The sequence below is a fragment of the Chelon labrosus genome, assembly GCF_963514085.1.
Source record: "Chelon labrosus genome assembly, chromosome: 4".
NCBI lineage: Eukaryota > Metazoa > Chordata > Actinopteri > Mugiliformes > Mugilidae > Chelon > Chelon labrosus.
This window is the reverse complement of record NC_140340.1, coordinates 32,110,457-32,129,215: the sequence shown is the minus strand read 5'-3', so window position 1 is coordinate 32,129,215 and position 18,759 is coordinate 32,110,457. Positions and strand designations below refer to the sequence as shown.

Here is an 18,759-nt window from a genome sequence, read left to right as displayed (position 1 = left end):
TCCGGAGAGAACATGCAAACTCCACACAGAAAAGAACAAGATTCATTCATTCATTCATCTTCTGTACCCGCTTATTCCTGTTAAGGGTTGCGGGGTCTGCTGGAGCCTATCCCAGCTGTCACTGGTCTAGAGGCGGGGGTCCACCCTGGACAGGTCTCCAGTCTATCTCAGGGCTAACACAGAGAGACAGACAACCATTCACACTCACACGCACACCTACGGCCAATTTAGAATCACAAATTAACCTAATGAGCATGTCTTTGGATGGTGGGAGGAAGCTGGAGAACCTGGAGAGAACCCACGCAGACACAGGGAGAACATGCAAACTCCACACAGAAAGGAACAAGATGGCCTGGGAAATTAGCTTCAATAAAGTGCAAAAAACTCCCTGTCACACTGGGACATGGTGAGACTTTTTCAGTGTCTCTGGGCATATAACAAAATAAATGTTCTAACTGTTATAACTTCCCATCTCGATTTCTTTTCTTCTTCTTTTCTTCCTCTCATTTGTTAATTTCCCTGTCTCTCTGTGTGGGTGTTCCCAGCACGCGCACGCAGGAAGTTCCTCTCTCGTCGAGAACGCGAAATATGACGTAAGCTACTTGCCGCGCAGTGATGATGGCGGTGCGTGAGCGCGCAGTAAAAGTAATGGCTGCTCTGGATCGGCGGGTGCCTAGCCTCGATGATTTCGTGGGTCAGAGCTGGAGTGCCTGGGCCGACTGGGCCGGCGTGACAGCGGCGGATGGTAAGGAAGCACCTCGACGCAAACACTGGCAGTTAAAAAGGCTTTTAGCCAAAGCGCCGGGGTTTATTTTCGCGGAAACGGAGGACAGAGCTAACCATGTTACCCAAACAAAGACCCTGCCGGGTCCTAGTGCTGGGTGGGTAACATGTTGCTCTTTACCACTGGATATGCTGTATTCAAGAAGAAATGAGCTATAGTTGTTAACACATAACAAAATATAACAGGCGTTTCACCGCGAAGGCCACGAAACCGGTTAAGGAATACGTTTAGTGAAACCGGCCGGGCAGCGTTGGCATCATAGCGGAAGGAGGCTAGTGTGTAAGGCTGAGGACGAGCAACTTCTTGCCGTGGAGAGCTAAGCTAAGCTAAGCTAGCCAGAATAGCCGTTTATGGCGAGGCGGTTAGCCTTAGCATGCTAATGTTAGCAGCAGAGTAGACGCCGGCGGTGGAGGAGGAGGAGGAGGAGTCTGGTGCTGGTGCCACCATGTAAATGTCCAGCCTTTATATATTAGCAGACGTTACTCGGTGTTTTCTTTGCTTCATCTCAGTGTTCACACCTGACCGGCAACATCGCCGCCTCCGTTTTTACTGATGTTAACGTTTTTGTGTGCGACAGGAAGCCATACATGTGTGACTTTAGTGTTCTTGTCTCCTAGCTTTATGTATAGGATATATATCCTATATGTATAGGATATATATATATATATATCCCTCCCAAGTATTAACGCTGGCCATAACTATCAAATAAAGTCGTCCTCCTGTTCACACTGCCATTAAGCAAAGTATGATAAACGTGACCAGGAAGAAATCACCTGCCACAGTCACTGGAGAAGCAGCTGACCTGTAAATCAGCCCCATGTGTAATACAGCTTTGTGAAATTATTTGATGTATTTGTGTCGATGAACTTGAACACTTGACCTCCCGAGGCCAACGCTTGCTGAACATGTGTGTGATGTGTGATGTTTCAGGACCTGATGTGGACGACTGTAGCAAGAGTGGCAAAAAGGCTGCAGAGGCCATGTCACTCAGTAAAGAGGGTAAGTCTGCACGCCGACATGGAACGAGATAAAGCCGTGGGCTGGATATTTGAAAACAGGAATGGAGAGGTTTCATACTTATGTGTGCCTGTGAATTCCCAGTAAACCCACCCTGGTTGCCTGAGCAATTGACGTAGCTACCGGTTTGCAGAGACCTGAGCATGTATTGGTGCTGGATAGTTTTGTTTATAGGCACCCTGCTGGCATGTACCACGGCTATCTGTACCAAAGCATGGCATGATTACTCCTGTGTGGAAGTGTGTTCACCTTACTGTCAAGCTGCATCTACTTCACAACACAATAAGACAGAGAACGGGTCTACACATTCACACGCAGGTTTTCTGTTCTTTCTTCCTTTTGCCACTTCTCACTCATTTAGTCTTCACATTAATATCCATCCACATATGTTGGTCAGAATCCAGGATGTTGGGGACACTTTCAGCGTCAACCCTGCCTGCCACGTTTCCTCTTCTACATCCTGATATTTATGCATTTTGTTTTTTTCCCGTTCTGCTTCCAGACATGTCCATCTTTGGTCTCTACCCCGGTCACGATGACTTTTACCTGGTGGTCTGCAGCCACTGTGGCCAAGTAGTAAAGCCGCAGGCCTTTGAAAAGCACTGCGAACGTAGACACGGCCCTTTGGCCAAGTTATACGCGCGACTGCGCTCTCCCACCCCTGCACCTCAGCCCCAGCAGCAGAGACCCCACCACGGCCACTCTCCTTCCCATGGGACCAACGCAGCTTCCGTTTCGTCGTGGGAGGGTCGAGGTCAGGGAGTTGGGCAAATACGGGCAGCCCCGCCTTCGCCTTCCACCCCACCCCAGTACAGACACTCCAAGAACTCCAAGGATGGAGTACGGTGAGCGCAGAGTGGGGTAGACTGGGGAGAAACTCAAATCACACTTCAAAGGTCATAGAATAAACTGATAAGAATAAGGTCTGAGCTGGGATGAAGTAAGGTTATGGTTTAACTTTTTGGGAAATCCTCTTATTCAGTTTGAGTTAGATCAGATGATTGGCTGGTAGCTAAGCTTCACCAAAATCCACCGTATGCCAAATTTTCTTTATTTTCAGTTGTTTTATAGCAGCTTAGACAGTAAGTCATACACAAGTAAAGCAGAATAATCACATGTACGGCCAGCAGAAATCTTTAAAAGGTTTACTGCTTTTTGTTTGAGTTTGTAAAAAGAATGACACTGTCAAGGAGAGGAGTTTATGGTTTCACTGCTCCCATTTACAGTGCTGCTTAAGAATTTTCTACATAAAAAAAAAAAAAAAACGACTTAAAACATCAGATTTTCCTGTCCTGACAACAGATGAAGACTTCCCAGTCCCAAACAAATCAAAGAAATAATTCTACTTGTGTATTTATGCATTCAAGAAAATGAATTATTTGTTCATATCTGTGAGTTGCAGAAATAAGTGAACCCTTGTCCTCAGTATCTGTTGTGACTCCCTTGTGTAACAACAGAAACTCAACATTTCCGCAATTACTTACTGTAATAAAGGCTCCGGCGATAACTTCACACATAACTTCACCCGCCTCCTTATACATCAGCATGATTGCATCAATAATTAACCACATGCTGATAAGTTACTTTATGAGAGTATCACACACAGCGTACGCATATTAAATACTTCCATTCGTTAATTGTTGAGTAGAGTTGAGTCTTATTTTGTTAATGAACAGCTACAAAGACGATATTTTAAAAGGCTCTCGCTGCTAATGAGTAGATGATCACTTAATGTTCAAAATAGTTTTGAAAATGCTGAAGGGCTTGAATACTTTTAAGTGCAACTGTATATCTGAAACAGCAGGAGTTGTTTTCTTGGCTTGTCAGCTGTAAAATGTACCAAAGTTAACGCTGTCCTTCCTCTCCCATCATCCAGACATTCCCCACTGGAGAAATCCTCCCACAGCAGCCACACAGAGTCATCAGTATTCAAGCAGCCCCCGCCTCTGGAACCAGTGAGCTCTCCATCTCCATCACTCAGAGATCCCCCCTGGCCACATGAAGGTACTCCACCTTGTAAATCAACGTCCAGTGACAGACACCCTACTCAAAGGAAGGACTCCTCTCAGCCCTCTATGTTGCCAGGCCACCGGATCCCCAGACCCTACAACAAAGTGGCCTCCAGTGAGTACAAAGGGAGAGATGTGGGTGATGTAGAACGAATAATGTGTAGATGGACGGATAAATATGTGGTCTGCTCTACTGATCATGTTTACCTACTAGATATTCATGATCTTGTTTTTAGATTTATTCCTGAAGACCTTAAGTGGAAGTTGTACTTGCATACGACTGTGTAATATAAGGTTATAGAATATGTGCAGCAACTGAAATGATGCTCTTCCATTTTGGCTTTCCAGGAGGTAAGCACTTGGGGAGCTGCATTATTTGATGTGTACAGTTAAATAGCACCCGGAAGGCTAAAAAGTAGGGATGCACCGAAATGAAAATTCTTGGCCGAAAATGGGGGGCCCAAGGCCGAAAACCGAAACGCCGAAAGCAGTTATTACACCAATGAAATCCCACATCTACTACGACAGAGAACGGCTGATCATCTAAGGCCGGGCATACACTGTAAGATATTTTAAATCCCTTGATTCAGCTCCATCTCAAACTGCACGACAAGATCGGTGAGTTCAAAAGTTCACAGTCTACGAATCATGTTCTCACACTATACGACCTGATGCTCTGATGCGACTTGACTGCTCACACTGTACGTCCATATACCACACGTCAGACTTTTGTATCCGGAACTGCAACGGCAAAAAGAAGTAGAAGAAGAGGAGGAACCCGGAAGTGGGAGACGCCCATCGAAGCTGTAACTTCAGCGATTGTGCGTGCTCTGTGCGAGAGGTTGAGGCAAATCGGCTCATGGCACTGCTTCTACTGTGCGATACCTGCACGAGGAGCGACCAGGATTTCAAACAAGTTTGATTTTCTTGCGAGCACACGATTTGTGATCGGGAGCTCGTCGTGAGGTGTTAATCTCTCCTCGTTACCCCACGTATACTGCACGAAGCACGACACGCGATTGAGCCGAAATTCGGCCCGATTCAAAAAAAAAAAAAAAATAGTCGCACGAGTGGAAAATCGGCTCAAAATGAGCCGACAATCGCACAGTGTATGCCCGGCTTTAGGCACTGATTCCCAAAGTGCGGTGGGAGTGCGTGAGTTGCCTCTAGGGGGCGCACGAGATGAAAAATGTAATGACGGAGAAGGAGGAGTTATCTTCTACTGCCATATATGCACACCTGGCTGAGCGACCTGCGCTGCTCTTGAAAATCCTCAGATTTATTTTTTTTTATCTGTTCCTGGGCCAGTGCTCTTTGTTATCCATGTTGTGGGTCGTTATTACAATTTAATTCAAATTATTGGCATTCTAATTTTATGTCCATAACCGCTGTGTTATGATGACGGGGTTGTGTTAACTCCACTCCAAAAAAGTTGGGAACCGATGATCTGAGGCAATGAATTCCATAATCTTTTGTAATGCCCACTGGGAAACTTCCTTGCCTTTTCAAAATGTCCGCCACAGACGGAGTGGGCGTGCTCAGAGGGATCCTTTTCTGTACCGCTGCCGCATCTCTCTCACGTTCGGCATAGCGATCGGGGTGTTTGGATTTCAGGTGATGAATTAAACCCGACGTGGGGTCCCCCCTCTTGAAATGTCAGCATTACACATCTTGCAAATCGCTATCCGTGGGTCATTCTCGGGTATATTGAAATACGTCCACACTGCAGACATGTTGGCCCTTCCAGGCAAGCCCGTGCTGGCCGCAGTTTTTGCTCGTGCCATTAAAACATCCTGTTTCGGCCGTGTTGTTTCGGTGATAAAAGTCTTTCGGTGGCTGAATATTCGGTGCATCCCTACTGAAAAGCTTGAAAGCCTATCGTATGCCAAAACACACACGCTATAGAAGTTTTTAATCCAACGAGGCATGATTTTACAACCCCAAAATGTCATCAGTTGACAGTCTTTTTCTACTGCTTAATCAATCAAAGGGGAAACCAGGGAAGTACACTGTTGGTGTATAAAAAGACATAGACAACAAAATGTCTGTTCTTTTATAGCAAGTTTGTTGAGATTCACAGCAGTATGTGGGCTAAGGAGAAGCTCCTATGTTTGAATTTGGTTCACTGACTGTGTGATATTGTGTGTATCCTCAGAGAGAGAGTGTGACTTGGACAAACACTGTGGCGTCCTCGACCCCGACAGGAAGAAAGTCTGCACTCGCCTCTTGACGTGCAATGTAAGCTCCACACTCACCGAGCTCCACCAGACTATTGCTCGCCCTTTTTTTTTCTCACGTCTCTTGTCTTTCTTTCTGTTTCTGTTTTGTTCTCTCTGTGTAGTTCTGTAAATTAGTGTATTGTAAAGTTTTTTTTTTCATTTTCCTGAACAACTAGAATCAAAAAGGTGAAGTCAAACAAGCTTAACACTTCCAGATTTTAACAAAAATGGCAAATTCAGATATTAGTATGTTAATACAGACAAAGTTTTTTCAAAATGGTTTCACAACAAACATCATCTGGCAATAGAAAAAAAGAGGGAACTGCCCCTGCCCACCTGATTTCCAGTCCTTCAGGATCTCCATCTTTGCAAAACGTAAGCGCAGATGTAAGCGCTTGCTAAAAATGGTGGAGGGAGAATCTGCATTTGTTCTGAACATCCTAATGTCGCTAAAAGACTGTCAGGGGTTAGGCGTTTGTTATATATTATGCTGTACGGATGGAAGATATCATCCCAGAAAGCTTGCAACAGGCCCAACGTTTGAGCCTTTTTATTTACAGTTTAGCATTGCAGTTGAACTTCCTGGTTCTAATTGAAGCAGGTTAAGGTGCTGACTACTATTACAGCACATGCAGTGAAAGGATCCTTTCGTCTGCAGCAGTACCAGTAAATTTCTACAGCCTGCTCATAACACCGGGCACAGCGTTTGTGTTGGTTATGTTGGTGTTGGGCGGGGAAATGTGTTAAAATGTCGAGGAACTTAGTTGTTTGTGTTTGAATTAATTTGTAACCAGGTGAGGAATTAGGCTCATTGATTATTCAACTGAATTAAGAGCTCACTTTATTGACCCAAACGATTAATTTCATATACAACACGTTTCCATATGACACACATTGTTGTAGAAGACGGAGAGATTTAATTTCAGCATTCCTTTTTGCTTTTGATTCAGTTGGAACACAGCAGAAAGCAGAGCGCGAGTTTGTGCTCTCTTCATTACTGAAGACAAAACACAACACATCAGATAACGTTAGATACCGGGTTGACTTTCTGAACTAAGCGTATTACGTAGTCTCCAGATCAGCTTCAATGTTGCTTCTATTATATGATATGATTATTTGATTTGAATTATCCAAATGCAAACCATTGACGTAAAACTTATTTTCTATATGGAAGCATTTGTGGTTTCTCTCGTTCAGCTTTCCCTTTTAATTTCTTATTTGCCTGTATAGAGAGAATAGATGGTACTTGGTTTACAATTTAATTTCATTAACTTCTAACCATTTTGTAGCCCTAGCTGGAAGTATGATAGCACATGAATCCTTGCCAAATATTACCACATTTACTTTGAATCACAGGCCAAAGATCTAATGGCAGTTATTTACACTGTCACACACTGTCAGTGTGGCAACAGATTTATTAAATCTGGAAGAAATGGGTAAAAAACAAAAAACAATTTTAGGTTGTGCCACTGTTGCTGTACCTCTTTGTTGTTATTCCTCTGTACTTTCATGCAAAACTTAAAGTGAACTGCTCACAAGTTGAAATTCGTTGTTCTTTGAGAAATAATTCCCTCCAGATTGTCTGCAGACAAAGCAGTATGATCTTGTTATAATATCTTAAAAATCATATTCAAACTTAAATGTCTCGCTCAAATCACAGACCTACAGTGAAGAAAATAAAATTGCCATTCAAGGAGTTGAAGCTGAAGAAGAATGTGGCAAGATGAGAGCAGATGTTCTCGAATAAATGAAAGAGCAGCCAGGGATCCTTGTTTCTGATCAGCACTGACTGATACTGACTGAAAATGGCTCCCAGCACAGGAAGAGTCCTTATATGGTGGCTTGTGTGTGTGTGTGTGTGTGTGTGTGTGAAAGAGGAAGTGAGTGTGAGGGGCCCACATCCAGCCACAGAAAGACAGGATGACCTGATTAACAGGAAATGACAGAGTGAAAGGAGAGATGGTGGGATAACACGCTACGTCTTATACCTGTTGTGTAGGTGAACTGATTTCTCTGCCACCTGCTACTGAGAATGGAACATGTCAGGCAGTCATTTTATCTATTCATTCAGCTACGTTTGAAAATTAGCAGTGTAGTTAAGCAACTGTAGCTACAACGATAAAAGCCACCTATTCTAATGAACCTAACCTACCCTAGAAGGACATTATTTCAGTTTCCCTTCTTTGCAAAGTTAAATAAAACATAATGCATCAAGGGCCACATGGGTTTAAAAAAAAAGGTGCTAGAGCATCATACACAACATAAAAGAGAAATGCATGTTTACTGTACCAACATACAAATGAGGCATCAGTAGGTACGTTTCTCATGTACCTTTTAAAAGCAGTTGATGAGATGATTTTTAACAGAACTGAAACCAACTTTATATTAGGTTTATAGTACGTTTTGGAGAGATGAAAAACGTTATTTTGCACCATTCAATCACTGCGGCTCAGTGTAAGGAGGTACTTTTCATTGCTTGAAATAGATGCCAGTATACACTGCCTGGCCAAAAAAAAAAAAGAGTCTCAACCTGGATTTAACTAAGCAAACAGGTAGGAGCCTCCTATTGGATAATTACTGCATGGGTGATTATCTTTCAGCTGACAACAAATTATGTAACCCCAACTGATGCAATGAGTAGCTTCTCATTTCTTCAACAACCATGTCTAAAGACACATCCTGTGGTCGTGGAGAAGATGTTAGTCTGTTTGAGAAGGGTCAAATCATTGGCATGCATCAAGCAGAGAAAACATCTAAGGAGATTGTAGAAACTACTAAAACTGGGTTAAGAACTGTCCAAGGCATTATTAAACTGGAAGGATAGTGGAGAACCATCGTCTTTGAGGAAGAAATGTGGTCAGAACAAAATCCTGATTGATGGTGATCTGTGATCACTTAAACGTTTGGTGAAATCAAATGGAAGAAAACCAACAGTAGAACTCAGGGCTATGTTTAATAGTGAAAGTAAGAACATTTCCACACGTACAATGTGAAGGGAACTCAAGGGATTGGGACTGAACAGCTGTGTAGCCTTAAGAAAACCACTAATCAGTGAGGCTAACTGGAAAAAAAGGCTTCAGTTTACTAGGGAGCAAGAAGGTCATGTGGTCTGATGAGTCCAGATTTACCCTGTTCCCGAGTGATGGGGGCATCAGGGTAAGAAGAGAGGCAGATGAAGTGATGCACCCATCATGCCTAGTGTCTACTGTACAAGCCTGTGGAGGCAGTGCTATGATCTGGGGTTGCTGCAGTTGCTCAGGTCTAGGTTCAGCAACATTATGTGTCCAAAGAATGAGGTCAGCTGACTACCTGAATATAAAATGTAAACGGGTCATTGGACTCAGAGTTGAAGGTAAAACATACACTCACCGGCCACTTTATTAGGTACACCTTGCTAGTACCGGGTTGGACCCCCTTTTGCCTTCAGAACTGCTTTAATCCTTCGTGGCATAGATTCAACAAGGTACTGGAAACATTCCTCAGAGAGTTTGGTCCATATTGACATGATAGCATCACGCAGTTGCTGCAGATCTGTCGGCTGCACATCCATGATGCGAATCTCCCGTTCCACCACATCCCAAAGGTGCTCTGTTGGATTGAGATCTGGTGACTGTGGAGGCCATTTGAGTACAGTGAACTCATTGTCATGTTCAAGAAACCAGTCTGAGATGATTCGCGCTTTATGACATAGCGCGTTATCCTGCTGGAAGTAGCCATCAGAAGATGGGTACACTGTGGTCATAAAGGGATGGACATGGTCAGCAACAATACTCAGGTAGGCTGTGGCGTTGACACGATGCTCAATTGGTACTAATGGGCCCAAAGTGTGCCAAGAAAATATCCCCCACACCATTACACCACCACTACCAGCCTGAACCGTTGATACAAGGCAGGATGGATCCATGCTTTCATGTTGTTGACGCCAAATTCTGACCCTACCATCCGAATGTCGCAGCAGAAATCGAGACTCATCAGACCAGGCATCGTTTTTCCAGTCTTCTATTGTCCAATTTTGGTGAGCCTGTGCGAATTGTAGCCTCAGTTTCCTGTTCTTAGCTGACAGGTGTGGCACCCGGTGTGGTCTTCTGCTGCTGTAGCCCATCCGCTTCAAGGTTCGACGTGTTGTGCATTCAGAGATGCTCTTCTGCATACTTCGGTTGTAACGAGTTGATTTTTTAGTTACTGTTGCCTTTCGATCAGCTTGAACCAGTCTGTCCATTCTCCTCTGACCTCTGGCATCAACAAGGAATTTGCGCCCACAGAACTGCCGCTCACTGGATATTTTCTCTTTTTCGGACCATTCTCTGTAAACCCTAGAGATAGTTGTGCGTGAAAATCCCAGTAGATCAGCAGTTTCTGAAATACTCAGACCAGCCCGTCTGGCACCAACAACCATGCCACGTTCAAAATCACTTAAATCACCTTTCTTCCCCATTCTGATGCTCGGTTTGAACTGCAGCAGATCGTCTTGACCATGTCTACATGCCTAAATGCATTGAGTTGCTGCCATGTGATTGGCTGATTAGAAATTTAAGTTAACGAGCAGTTGGACAGGTGTACCTAATAAAGTGGCCGGTGAGTGTATGTGATCAGCTACAGAAACTGCACTGAGGGTTTCTGTAAATGATACCAGGGAAAGTTTTTCTGATATGACTTCCTTCAATAATACACCTCTCCATTAGCAGTGAGCTGTACATCAACAGCAGCTGCACAGTTTGTTTATCCACTCTAGGTCAATACCACTGTTTACAATGGTTTGAAAAATGGTTTGTTTTTGTAATTACTAATTTACATCTACACCTAATTTACATTTGGAGGTACGTGATAAAAGATGAGTAGGTTGAAACTGTAGTTTATGCTGCTACAATCCGAATACACTTATGGTTCGGCAGGCCAATCACGAAATCCCCCACACTATCAAAATGAAATTGTGACTTACTCTACGTATCTTCACCCCCAGATCCACTCCATACACCAGCGGAGGAAGGTGGCTGGCCGCAGCAAGAATTTTGACCAGTTGGTGGCGGAACTCAAGACCAAAGTTCGGGAAAAAGGGGTCCAGGTGCTGGAGGGTGGCTCCTCCACGGGACGATCCCCTAGTCCTGAAGCCCCCAGGGAGCAGGCTGGGGCCCCACACTGCAGGAGACCTCTGGCCAGCCTTCCTGCTTTCAGGTTGTGAGCTCTACTGAAGCTCATGATGCATACGTGAGCTAGGGCATTATTATTATTGTGGATGTGTTTAGACTTTGCATGAAGATCCGATCTGGGCAACGTGGCCGTACTTGATGTTTGTTCATTGTTGGAATGAAAACCTGCAGCCACAGCGGCCCTTTCACGGATCAGTTTGACACCTGTGATGTAAAGGGTCTAATTGGATATCTAAACTGAACCATCTCACTCTCGTTGTTTTCCAGTCGGTCTACTGCTGCGTCAGACAGCGCCCCAGACGAGGAGAAGCAGCGGCAGGATGAGGGTAGTTTCCAAGCCCCCTCGCCGCTTGTCCATGGGCGAATCTCCAGTGATGACAGTGAGACAGAAGGACTTGAGGAGCCTGTCGAGTTCCCATCTTCAAGTGCACACCCCAGACCAGTTGCGGTGAGCCGTTTTTGTTTTTGGCTGTGGTTTAGCAGTGTCTGTTTCTCGTAGCTTGACTTCAGACCTAACAGAATTTTCTGCCCTCATAGAAGCACTTTGGGGGGGGTCGGTTCTATTGGCAGTATATGGCACATAGAGGGAGGGAGAGATGCTTTCGGGAGCAACAGGAGAAACAATGCGAACACAACGTTGTTTGAAACGTGCAAAAAACAAAATTCCAATTCGTGATGGGACCATGGCAGAGTAAATTAGATCTCGGCGGGCCTGCATCGTATTAGCATTGCATGGAAAACACTGGTTGTCAATTACATTTGAACAAGCAATTCTGTTGAGTGGAACAGCGCGGTGATAGTTCCAGTGCCAGCTAAACTTTCCTGCATGTCTTTAGCGGTAACAAGTTTTAGTCCAGTAACAATGTTGATGTTTATTTCAGTACATCTTTGCCCACATATCACAGTCAAGTCAGTGCGAAATACAAACTGGTGTGACATTAATGTCGTACAGCATTGCATTACTCATCGTCTTCATTCTACTCAGTCAGTATAATAGTATGAGAATTCAGATTAACGACAACATGTCTTCTGTCTTTCTGCAGATGTGTTCGTTCGGCAGCCATGCGTTGGGTCACGGCATCTACACGTTTGACCGGAGACTTCACCACCTGAGGTCGGCTCTCAGCAGTATGCTGGAGCAGCACATCAGTGCTCATCTCTGGAAGTAAGAAACTTCAGTTCACATTCCAGCATGGCTTTTTTTATTGGTTTGCCTGAAGAAAATAAGTTGTTCTGTTTTTGTAAATACTTAAATCTGTCTTACATTGTCGTTAACTTAAAATAAGGCTGGATGTTTTCTGATGTCAGTACTAATGCCAGAACAAAACATTATTTCCAACCTTTCTGCGCGACTTATACCATCCTCTTTGACAAGTCATTTTCAGGATAAACCTGTTAATCAGTAGAAGAGTTGTAGAATTGTCTCTGCTTACTATTTTTACCGCAGTGTTAAAATTCTAATGTCTGTATATACAATTAGGGATGTGCGATATTTCATGGTTTACGATATATCGTCAAAAACATTCCCCACGGTAAGAATATGTCATCCCGCGATAAAAACGATAAATTCCCATAGATGACGTATATATGTGCGCGACACACTCGCAGCCCAACACGTGTGGAATATTGACAAATTGACAATGGCGGAAGGCGGAGCAGATACGCCGGGCAACGAGGAGCTCGCTCCTAAACGAGGCTCCACCTCCATTATCTGGAACTGGTTTGGTTTTAACCCCTTAACGCTTAACGAATTGATTTTTCAATTATATAAAGAAATGAATTATTTGTATTTTTGCTTACCACTCCGACCGGTCCTACGAGGAACTAGTGCTTGCAAAAGGTTCCTAGGAATCCAAACTGACATTGGAGTATTACATGCGTTATTTCGGCTGCAGTCTGAACGGAAACAGTGTGTCGCGAATTCGCGACACTAGGCATGAAGGGGTTAAAAAGTCTGATGCGGAGCAGCAAATTACAACATGCAAGGTTTGCAAACAAATAGTGCATAAAAAGGACAGTAACACCACTGATTTGTTCCACCACCTCAAACACAAGCACAAACCAGAATATGAAGAAAGCCAGAAAATGCGCAAGGATGCAGAAGCAGCGTCGACTTCATCCAAAGAGTCCGGTAAAAAAACAACAACTCAGATAAAACTTGCCGATGCATGATAGTCAAAAAGATTAGGCTGAATCGGTGTTTATTTATCGTCATTTTTATTGTTACCGTGATAAATACCAGAAATTATCGGGATAATTTTTTTAGTCCATTTCACCCATCCCTATATACAATTAGATTTAAGTGCTAGATAAGTGATTCGTAATGCCAGTATGTGAAGTTATTTGAGTGTAACCCACTGCTTAGTCACTAACAAATGAGGCAGATGGTGTTCTCTCCTAGAGTAGCAACAGTGAATTGTCTGTGAAGTCGGCATGAAGATGGAGACTGATGTCTTTTGAATATCTTCTGCATTTACGTACATGAGAAAACTGGTTCAGGCTCTGGGGATGCGGTTTATTTGTCACATTAGACTTCTTAACAGTCACTTAATGTGAAGAGGAGGTCTTGCCACATCATTTCCTCAAGATATTTACCCACATGGACCAGTTTCCAGGTGTATCTGCTGTGATATGCACATTCATTCCTTTCTACAGTTCAAAGAATGGTCAAAAGAGAAAGAATCTAGTAGCTATAAGATATTATTTAATGACCTTTTTTTCTCTCCATACAGGAAAATACCTCAAGCCACCGATCTTCAATCTCCTCTTCCTTCTTCAGCCAAGGCCATGACGTCTTCGCCTCCCTCCTCCATAGGCACCACATCCTCCTCTTCATTACATTCTAAGGCCCGCACAGGAAGTCATATCACCTCCTCCCTCAAAACCACGTCGTCCTCACCTTCTTCCAGTCGGGGTCCAGGCAGACCCCCAGCGACCATACAGTCAGAGAACTCTGGTGCCAGTGGAAGCAGTGTCACTAGTGGCCATCTAGTGTCTCCAGGTAAGCCCTCGGTGGTGCGTCAGGGGGCTCCTGGGCGATCCAAGAATCCAGTGGGACGTCCCAGCAAACAGATGCTGAAGCTGCGAGAGGAGGCTGCTGCAGCTGCTGCCCTCCGGAAACGTAAAGCCCCAGCACAGGAAGGAGAGCACTCAGGCCCCGACAGGAACTGCATCATTCTCCAGGACCGGGGCCGTCCACCCTCAGCTCCCTCCTCCTCCTCATCATCTTCCTCTTCCAAAGCCCCTGTTTCCTTGCCTATTCCACATGGACAAACCAATGGCACACTTTCCCCCAGCAGCAAACCCCGTCCCCAACCTTCCCCATCAGAATCCCACTCACCAGCTGCCAAGGCAGTTTGGACTTACAGACGGACACACCCTCCTCTGGGACATTCATCTCCTCCCGACCCTTCCTCCGCCACCAATTCCCATAGCCGTGCTCAGGACTCGGGACTGCACGGGCAAGGCAGCGGGCGGACCTTTGAGCACCAGGGACTAGTGAAGAAACGCAAGGGAGCTGGCATAGAGGAGCACTCCCCCTCCTCCAAACCCACAGTGCACCGCCTGCCATCCTCCTCTTCCAGCTCTGCCACTTCTTCCTCTCCGCGCCCTAACTTCTACCCCTGGAAGGAAAGTAAAGGTGGGGGGCTGGCTGGGGGCGTGGAGAAGAAACTGGGCACACAGAAGGTAGGTGTGAAGGAGGGAAAGTTGAGGTACTGAATAGCACAGAATGATGGGGACAACAATTTGGCAGTCAAATTTGCAACTTGCTGATTTGTCTTGGAGGGTGAGGTATTGTTGGTGCCCTTGTTCCTAACCAGTAAATAGTTACCAGCCTGCCAATCAAACCAAAACAACACTATCATGATGTTTTCTTACCATCACGTCACTGTCGATGCTGCATTTACCAGGTTAAAGGAGCCGCCAGCTAAATGCAGATGTGATACACTTGTATTTTACGTTGTCCAAAACAAAAGTCTAATTCAGTCAAACCAGAGATGTATACATAACTGATTATTTCATGTTAGAGAGAATACAACAGAGGTAATGTTTGGAATATCAAACACTGCCGTGTGAATACTCAGCTGATCTCATTGCTGTCCTCTGTGAAGGAGCAATCTGAGCAACCACTGATAGAAAGTTGCATTACATTATGAACATAAACTACTTGACTGAGCTTATTTCACCTCTTAGACTAGTTTAACACAAGTCTCCTGGAAAATATTAAACATTATGTCTGAAAAGTTTCTCAACATACCCCCAGGCTATATTGCTCAGCTAAGAGCTGTTTCCATAGCAACGCTCAGTGTTCCCCTACTAGACGTGATGGACAGAGACTGCTAAACATTGTCTTGAGTTGTTCATCTTCTTATTTAAAAGCTTGAAGTTGGGGACTGGTCAACGATGAATTTTAGATTGAAAACAAACCGCAGCACAAGTTGTTCACTCTTGAGTTATTGTCCATATCCAGCAGTTATATCCCACAAAACCCCAGAAGCCACATATGAAGAGTGTCTTAATTCTGACTTCTCCAAATAGGTGTGTTTAAGTGAAATATGCACATGTCTGTAAGAATAAAAGTAATCATTTCAAACATTTTCTTTTGTTCCACAGCCAAAACTGCACCATTAAGTGTGCCTGCCTTACAAGCCACTATGAGGGAGCCAGCTCTGCTCAGTCTAGGACTGAGGCAACAGGACTCAAAGTGTGTGTGCGTGTGTGTGTGTGTGTGTGTGTGTGTGTGCGTGTGTGTGTGTGCGTGTGTGTGCGCGCGTGTGCCTATATCTGTATGCCTTTTTGTCTATTGAGTGTAAGCTCAAGTATGAGAATGCCAGATTGTGTTTTTACGTGCAGAGTTAGTGCAGTATGGATCTGTCTGTGTGAATCACAGCTGGGAGTCTGGGTTTGGATGAATGTCTGGGGGAGAACTGGGAGTGAGAGGGTGGGATGAAATTCAGAGTATGGATTTAGAAATACCTCAAGACCATCCGGTTATGCTGCTAAATTAAATATGTTGGTTTATAAAAATGGATTAAAAATGTCCTTTTCACTTGGTTTCTGTGACTTTTTCACTACGTCTGTTTGAGCCAAATGTAAAACGCTCTGCAGAGTTTTTTGTCTTCTGGTGGAGCAGTTGAGTGGGTCCTTGTTTACACACAGGCAACACAACACACACTCTGCCATTGGTGACACACTAAGGGCCCGTCCACACGGAAACGCAAAAACGCCGAAACGCAGAAGTTTTTCATCGTTTTGGCCTTTCGTCCACACGTATCCTGTAAACGCATTGCCCTAAAACGCACTTTTCTGAAAACGGGTCCCAGGGTGGAGAAATTCGAAACGCAGCTCTTGCGTTTTCATGTGGACGGCTAAAACGGGGAAAACGATGACGTCATCGCCACACTCCCGAGCAGCCTTCCACCTCCCGCGAGACGTCTCGTAACAACATCAACAACAATGGCGGACTACATGCTAGTTTTCATGCTGGAGACGATATTGAGCCTATTAGGGTTACTAGGGCAAAATATCATGCTCCTGTGCCACCACGCTGAGCAAAAAAGGAGATTTGTAAACAGCGCTGAAGATTTGTGCGCATGCTCCGCCTCTTCCTCTCCGTTTTTGGTGAATTTCTGAAACTGAAACAGCGCCACCTATAGGCCTGGAATATGAAGTAGCGTTTTCGGTCGTGCTGAAACGGATCCGTGTGGACGCGGATATTTTTCTTGAAACGATGATCGAAAACGGAGAGGAAAAAGATCGTTTTCGTACGTGTGGACTGATCTACTAGTCTACAGATACGCTGAGACACCGGCCATCCCCAGCAGGATGCAGCCTGACACAGACACACACACAAAAACGCTTTAGGAACAACTATAAAAACAGCACAAGGTGTTGACCTGGCCTCCAAATTCACTAGATCCCAAACTGATCAAGTATCTGTGGGATGATCTACAGAGGCCCCTCCCCTCAACCCATAGGACCCCCTCCACTAACAACATCCTGTTCCCAGACACCACAGGACATCCTCAGAAGGCCCATGTCCATTCTCTGATGAGTCACCACAAGGGAGACCTGCACAATATTAGGTAGGTGATCATAATGTTATGCCTGATCGGTGCATGTAATTTATTCTGGAAATCCTAAAACAAAGGCAACTGCATCCAGTTAGCTTCTCATTTCTAAATGATGGGGCAGGGAGGTTAGTTTATTTTGTAGGTGGTGTCAGATGGAAGGTCACATGATCACCAGCATTTAGAGGAATTTGTTCAGATGGTCCTGGGTGAGTGTCCTGATATTTCATGACAGCTGGGCTATACGTTAAAACATATATTATGAAGATGTGTCTCACTCCACCTCTGCCGAGTCCTGAGTCACACAAAGGTCTAATAAAACCTGTGTGTAGGTAGCACTTCTGTTTGTTAATGTTCCCCGTTCACACAGCAGTGAGAGTCAGTGTCTTGATATCCAGTACAGGAAGTTAATTGAATGCAATACTTATTCACACTCAGGGACGTAGCACCAAATTCTGGGCCCTGTACACTCTTAATGTCAGTGCGCCCCTATCCATGCCAGTGCATGAAGCGCGCAAGCAAAAAAAATATAAAAACTGGGGCATTTATTTATAAATAAACATTAACCGTGTTTTAAGCTCAGATCAGATCAGATTATATTGATGACTGGTTCTTTCATTCACCACCTGAATTGATGCATTTAGCCTACTTGTGCTCAAACACCTATCAACATCAGGCTACATCTGGTTTGTGTACTAACGTTTTGATCCATGACACATTTAAAAACATCTATTCTTGAACAGGAGCCAACAACAGAGAATCAAGTCAAGTAAACGATCTCATTTTTCAATAAAATTGTTCTTCAGCTTGCAGAAAAAGAAATAAAGCTTTGCTAAAGCCTAACACGAGATGTAAGGATGTAATTTAGTTAAGCAACAAGTAAACTGGTTCACCTTTCTGTGACCTTTCCCCAGAATGTCCAATATGTTGAGAGGGCTGTGACACAAAGTTCATTCTCTCAGTTGATGTTATCAGTATATTTGAAATACATTGACACCAATTAATAAAAATATATATATTTCATGGGCCCCCCTCTCCCTACTCGGGCCCTGGGTATTCAGCCCCCCCCCCCCCCCCCCCCCTCACGCCGATGTTCACACTTAAGCTTTATTCCAGGGTCACTCCTCGGCTTTTTGAAACGCTTTCTCTTCTACTTTGGATGAAACGCATCCAACACAGCCAGTCAGTCAGGTGAAGTTTTCCACTCATACTCGTGGGGCGGAAGAAAACCGAAACCAGGAAGTGGGAGTCGGCACCGACCGACCGGACGGCAGGTTTCACCGTCAGTGTTTAGCTCGTCGTGGGGTTTTGCTGCGGTCAGTACCACAGACTGCGTGGACCGTTGACTGAGCTGTGGACCGACTTGTCTGCGTCAGGAGCTGTGGTGGGGGACGGACGTGGGGGACGGACGTGGGGGACGTCGGTGGCCAGTTGACGGTAAAGCTTTGTGCAGATTTGTAGAAGCGGGATCTACACTCGTTAGATCAGGGCAGGACACATATAAGAACAGGG

At 44.6% G+C, this 18,759-nt stretch overlaps 1 protein-coding gene across 1 annotated transcript; it reads left to right on the top strand.

Annotated features, from left to right (window-relative positions):
- Nucleotides 1–394: 394 nt before the first annotated feature.
- On the top strand, nt 395–16,926 carry atxn7l2a (ataxin 7-like 2a). Its single transcript, XM_084543387.1, has 10 exons — nt 395–745; nt 1,715–1,783; nt 2,304–2,646; nt 3,678–3,925; nt 5,966–6,048; nt 10,990–11,201; nt 11,444–11,624; nt 12,220–12,341; nt 13,909–14,863; nt 15,791–16,926. Exons 1-10 carry the CDS (start codon nt 616–618, stop codon nt 15,806–15,808), a joined length of 2,361 nt encoding a protein of 786 aa, XP_084399513.1. The 5' UTR covers nt 395–615; the 3' UTR covers nt 15,809–16,926.
- The last annotated feature ends 1,833 nt before the right edge of the window (nt 16,927–18,759 follow it).

What these genes read in the sequence shown, in the direction of transcription:
- atxn7l2a (XM_084543387.1), top strand. Translation starts at nt 616, where the DNA reads ATGATGGCGGTGCGTGAGCGCGCAGTAAAAGTAATGGCTGCTCTGGAT. An exon ending in CGGCGTGACAGCGGCGGATG is followed by an intron (nt 746 to 1,714) that starts GTAAGGAAGCAC and finishes GTGATGTTTCAG; the next exon opens with GACCTGATGTGGACGACTGT. An exon ending in CTACAACAAAGTGGCCTCCA is followed by an intron (nt 3,926 to 5,965) that starts GTGAGTACAAAG and finishes GTGTATCCTCAG; the next exon opens with AGAGAGAGTGTGACTTGGAC.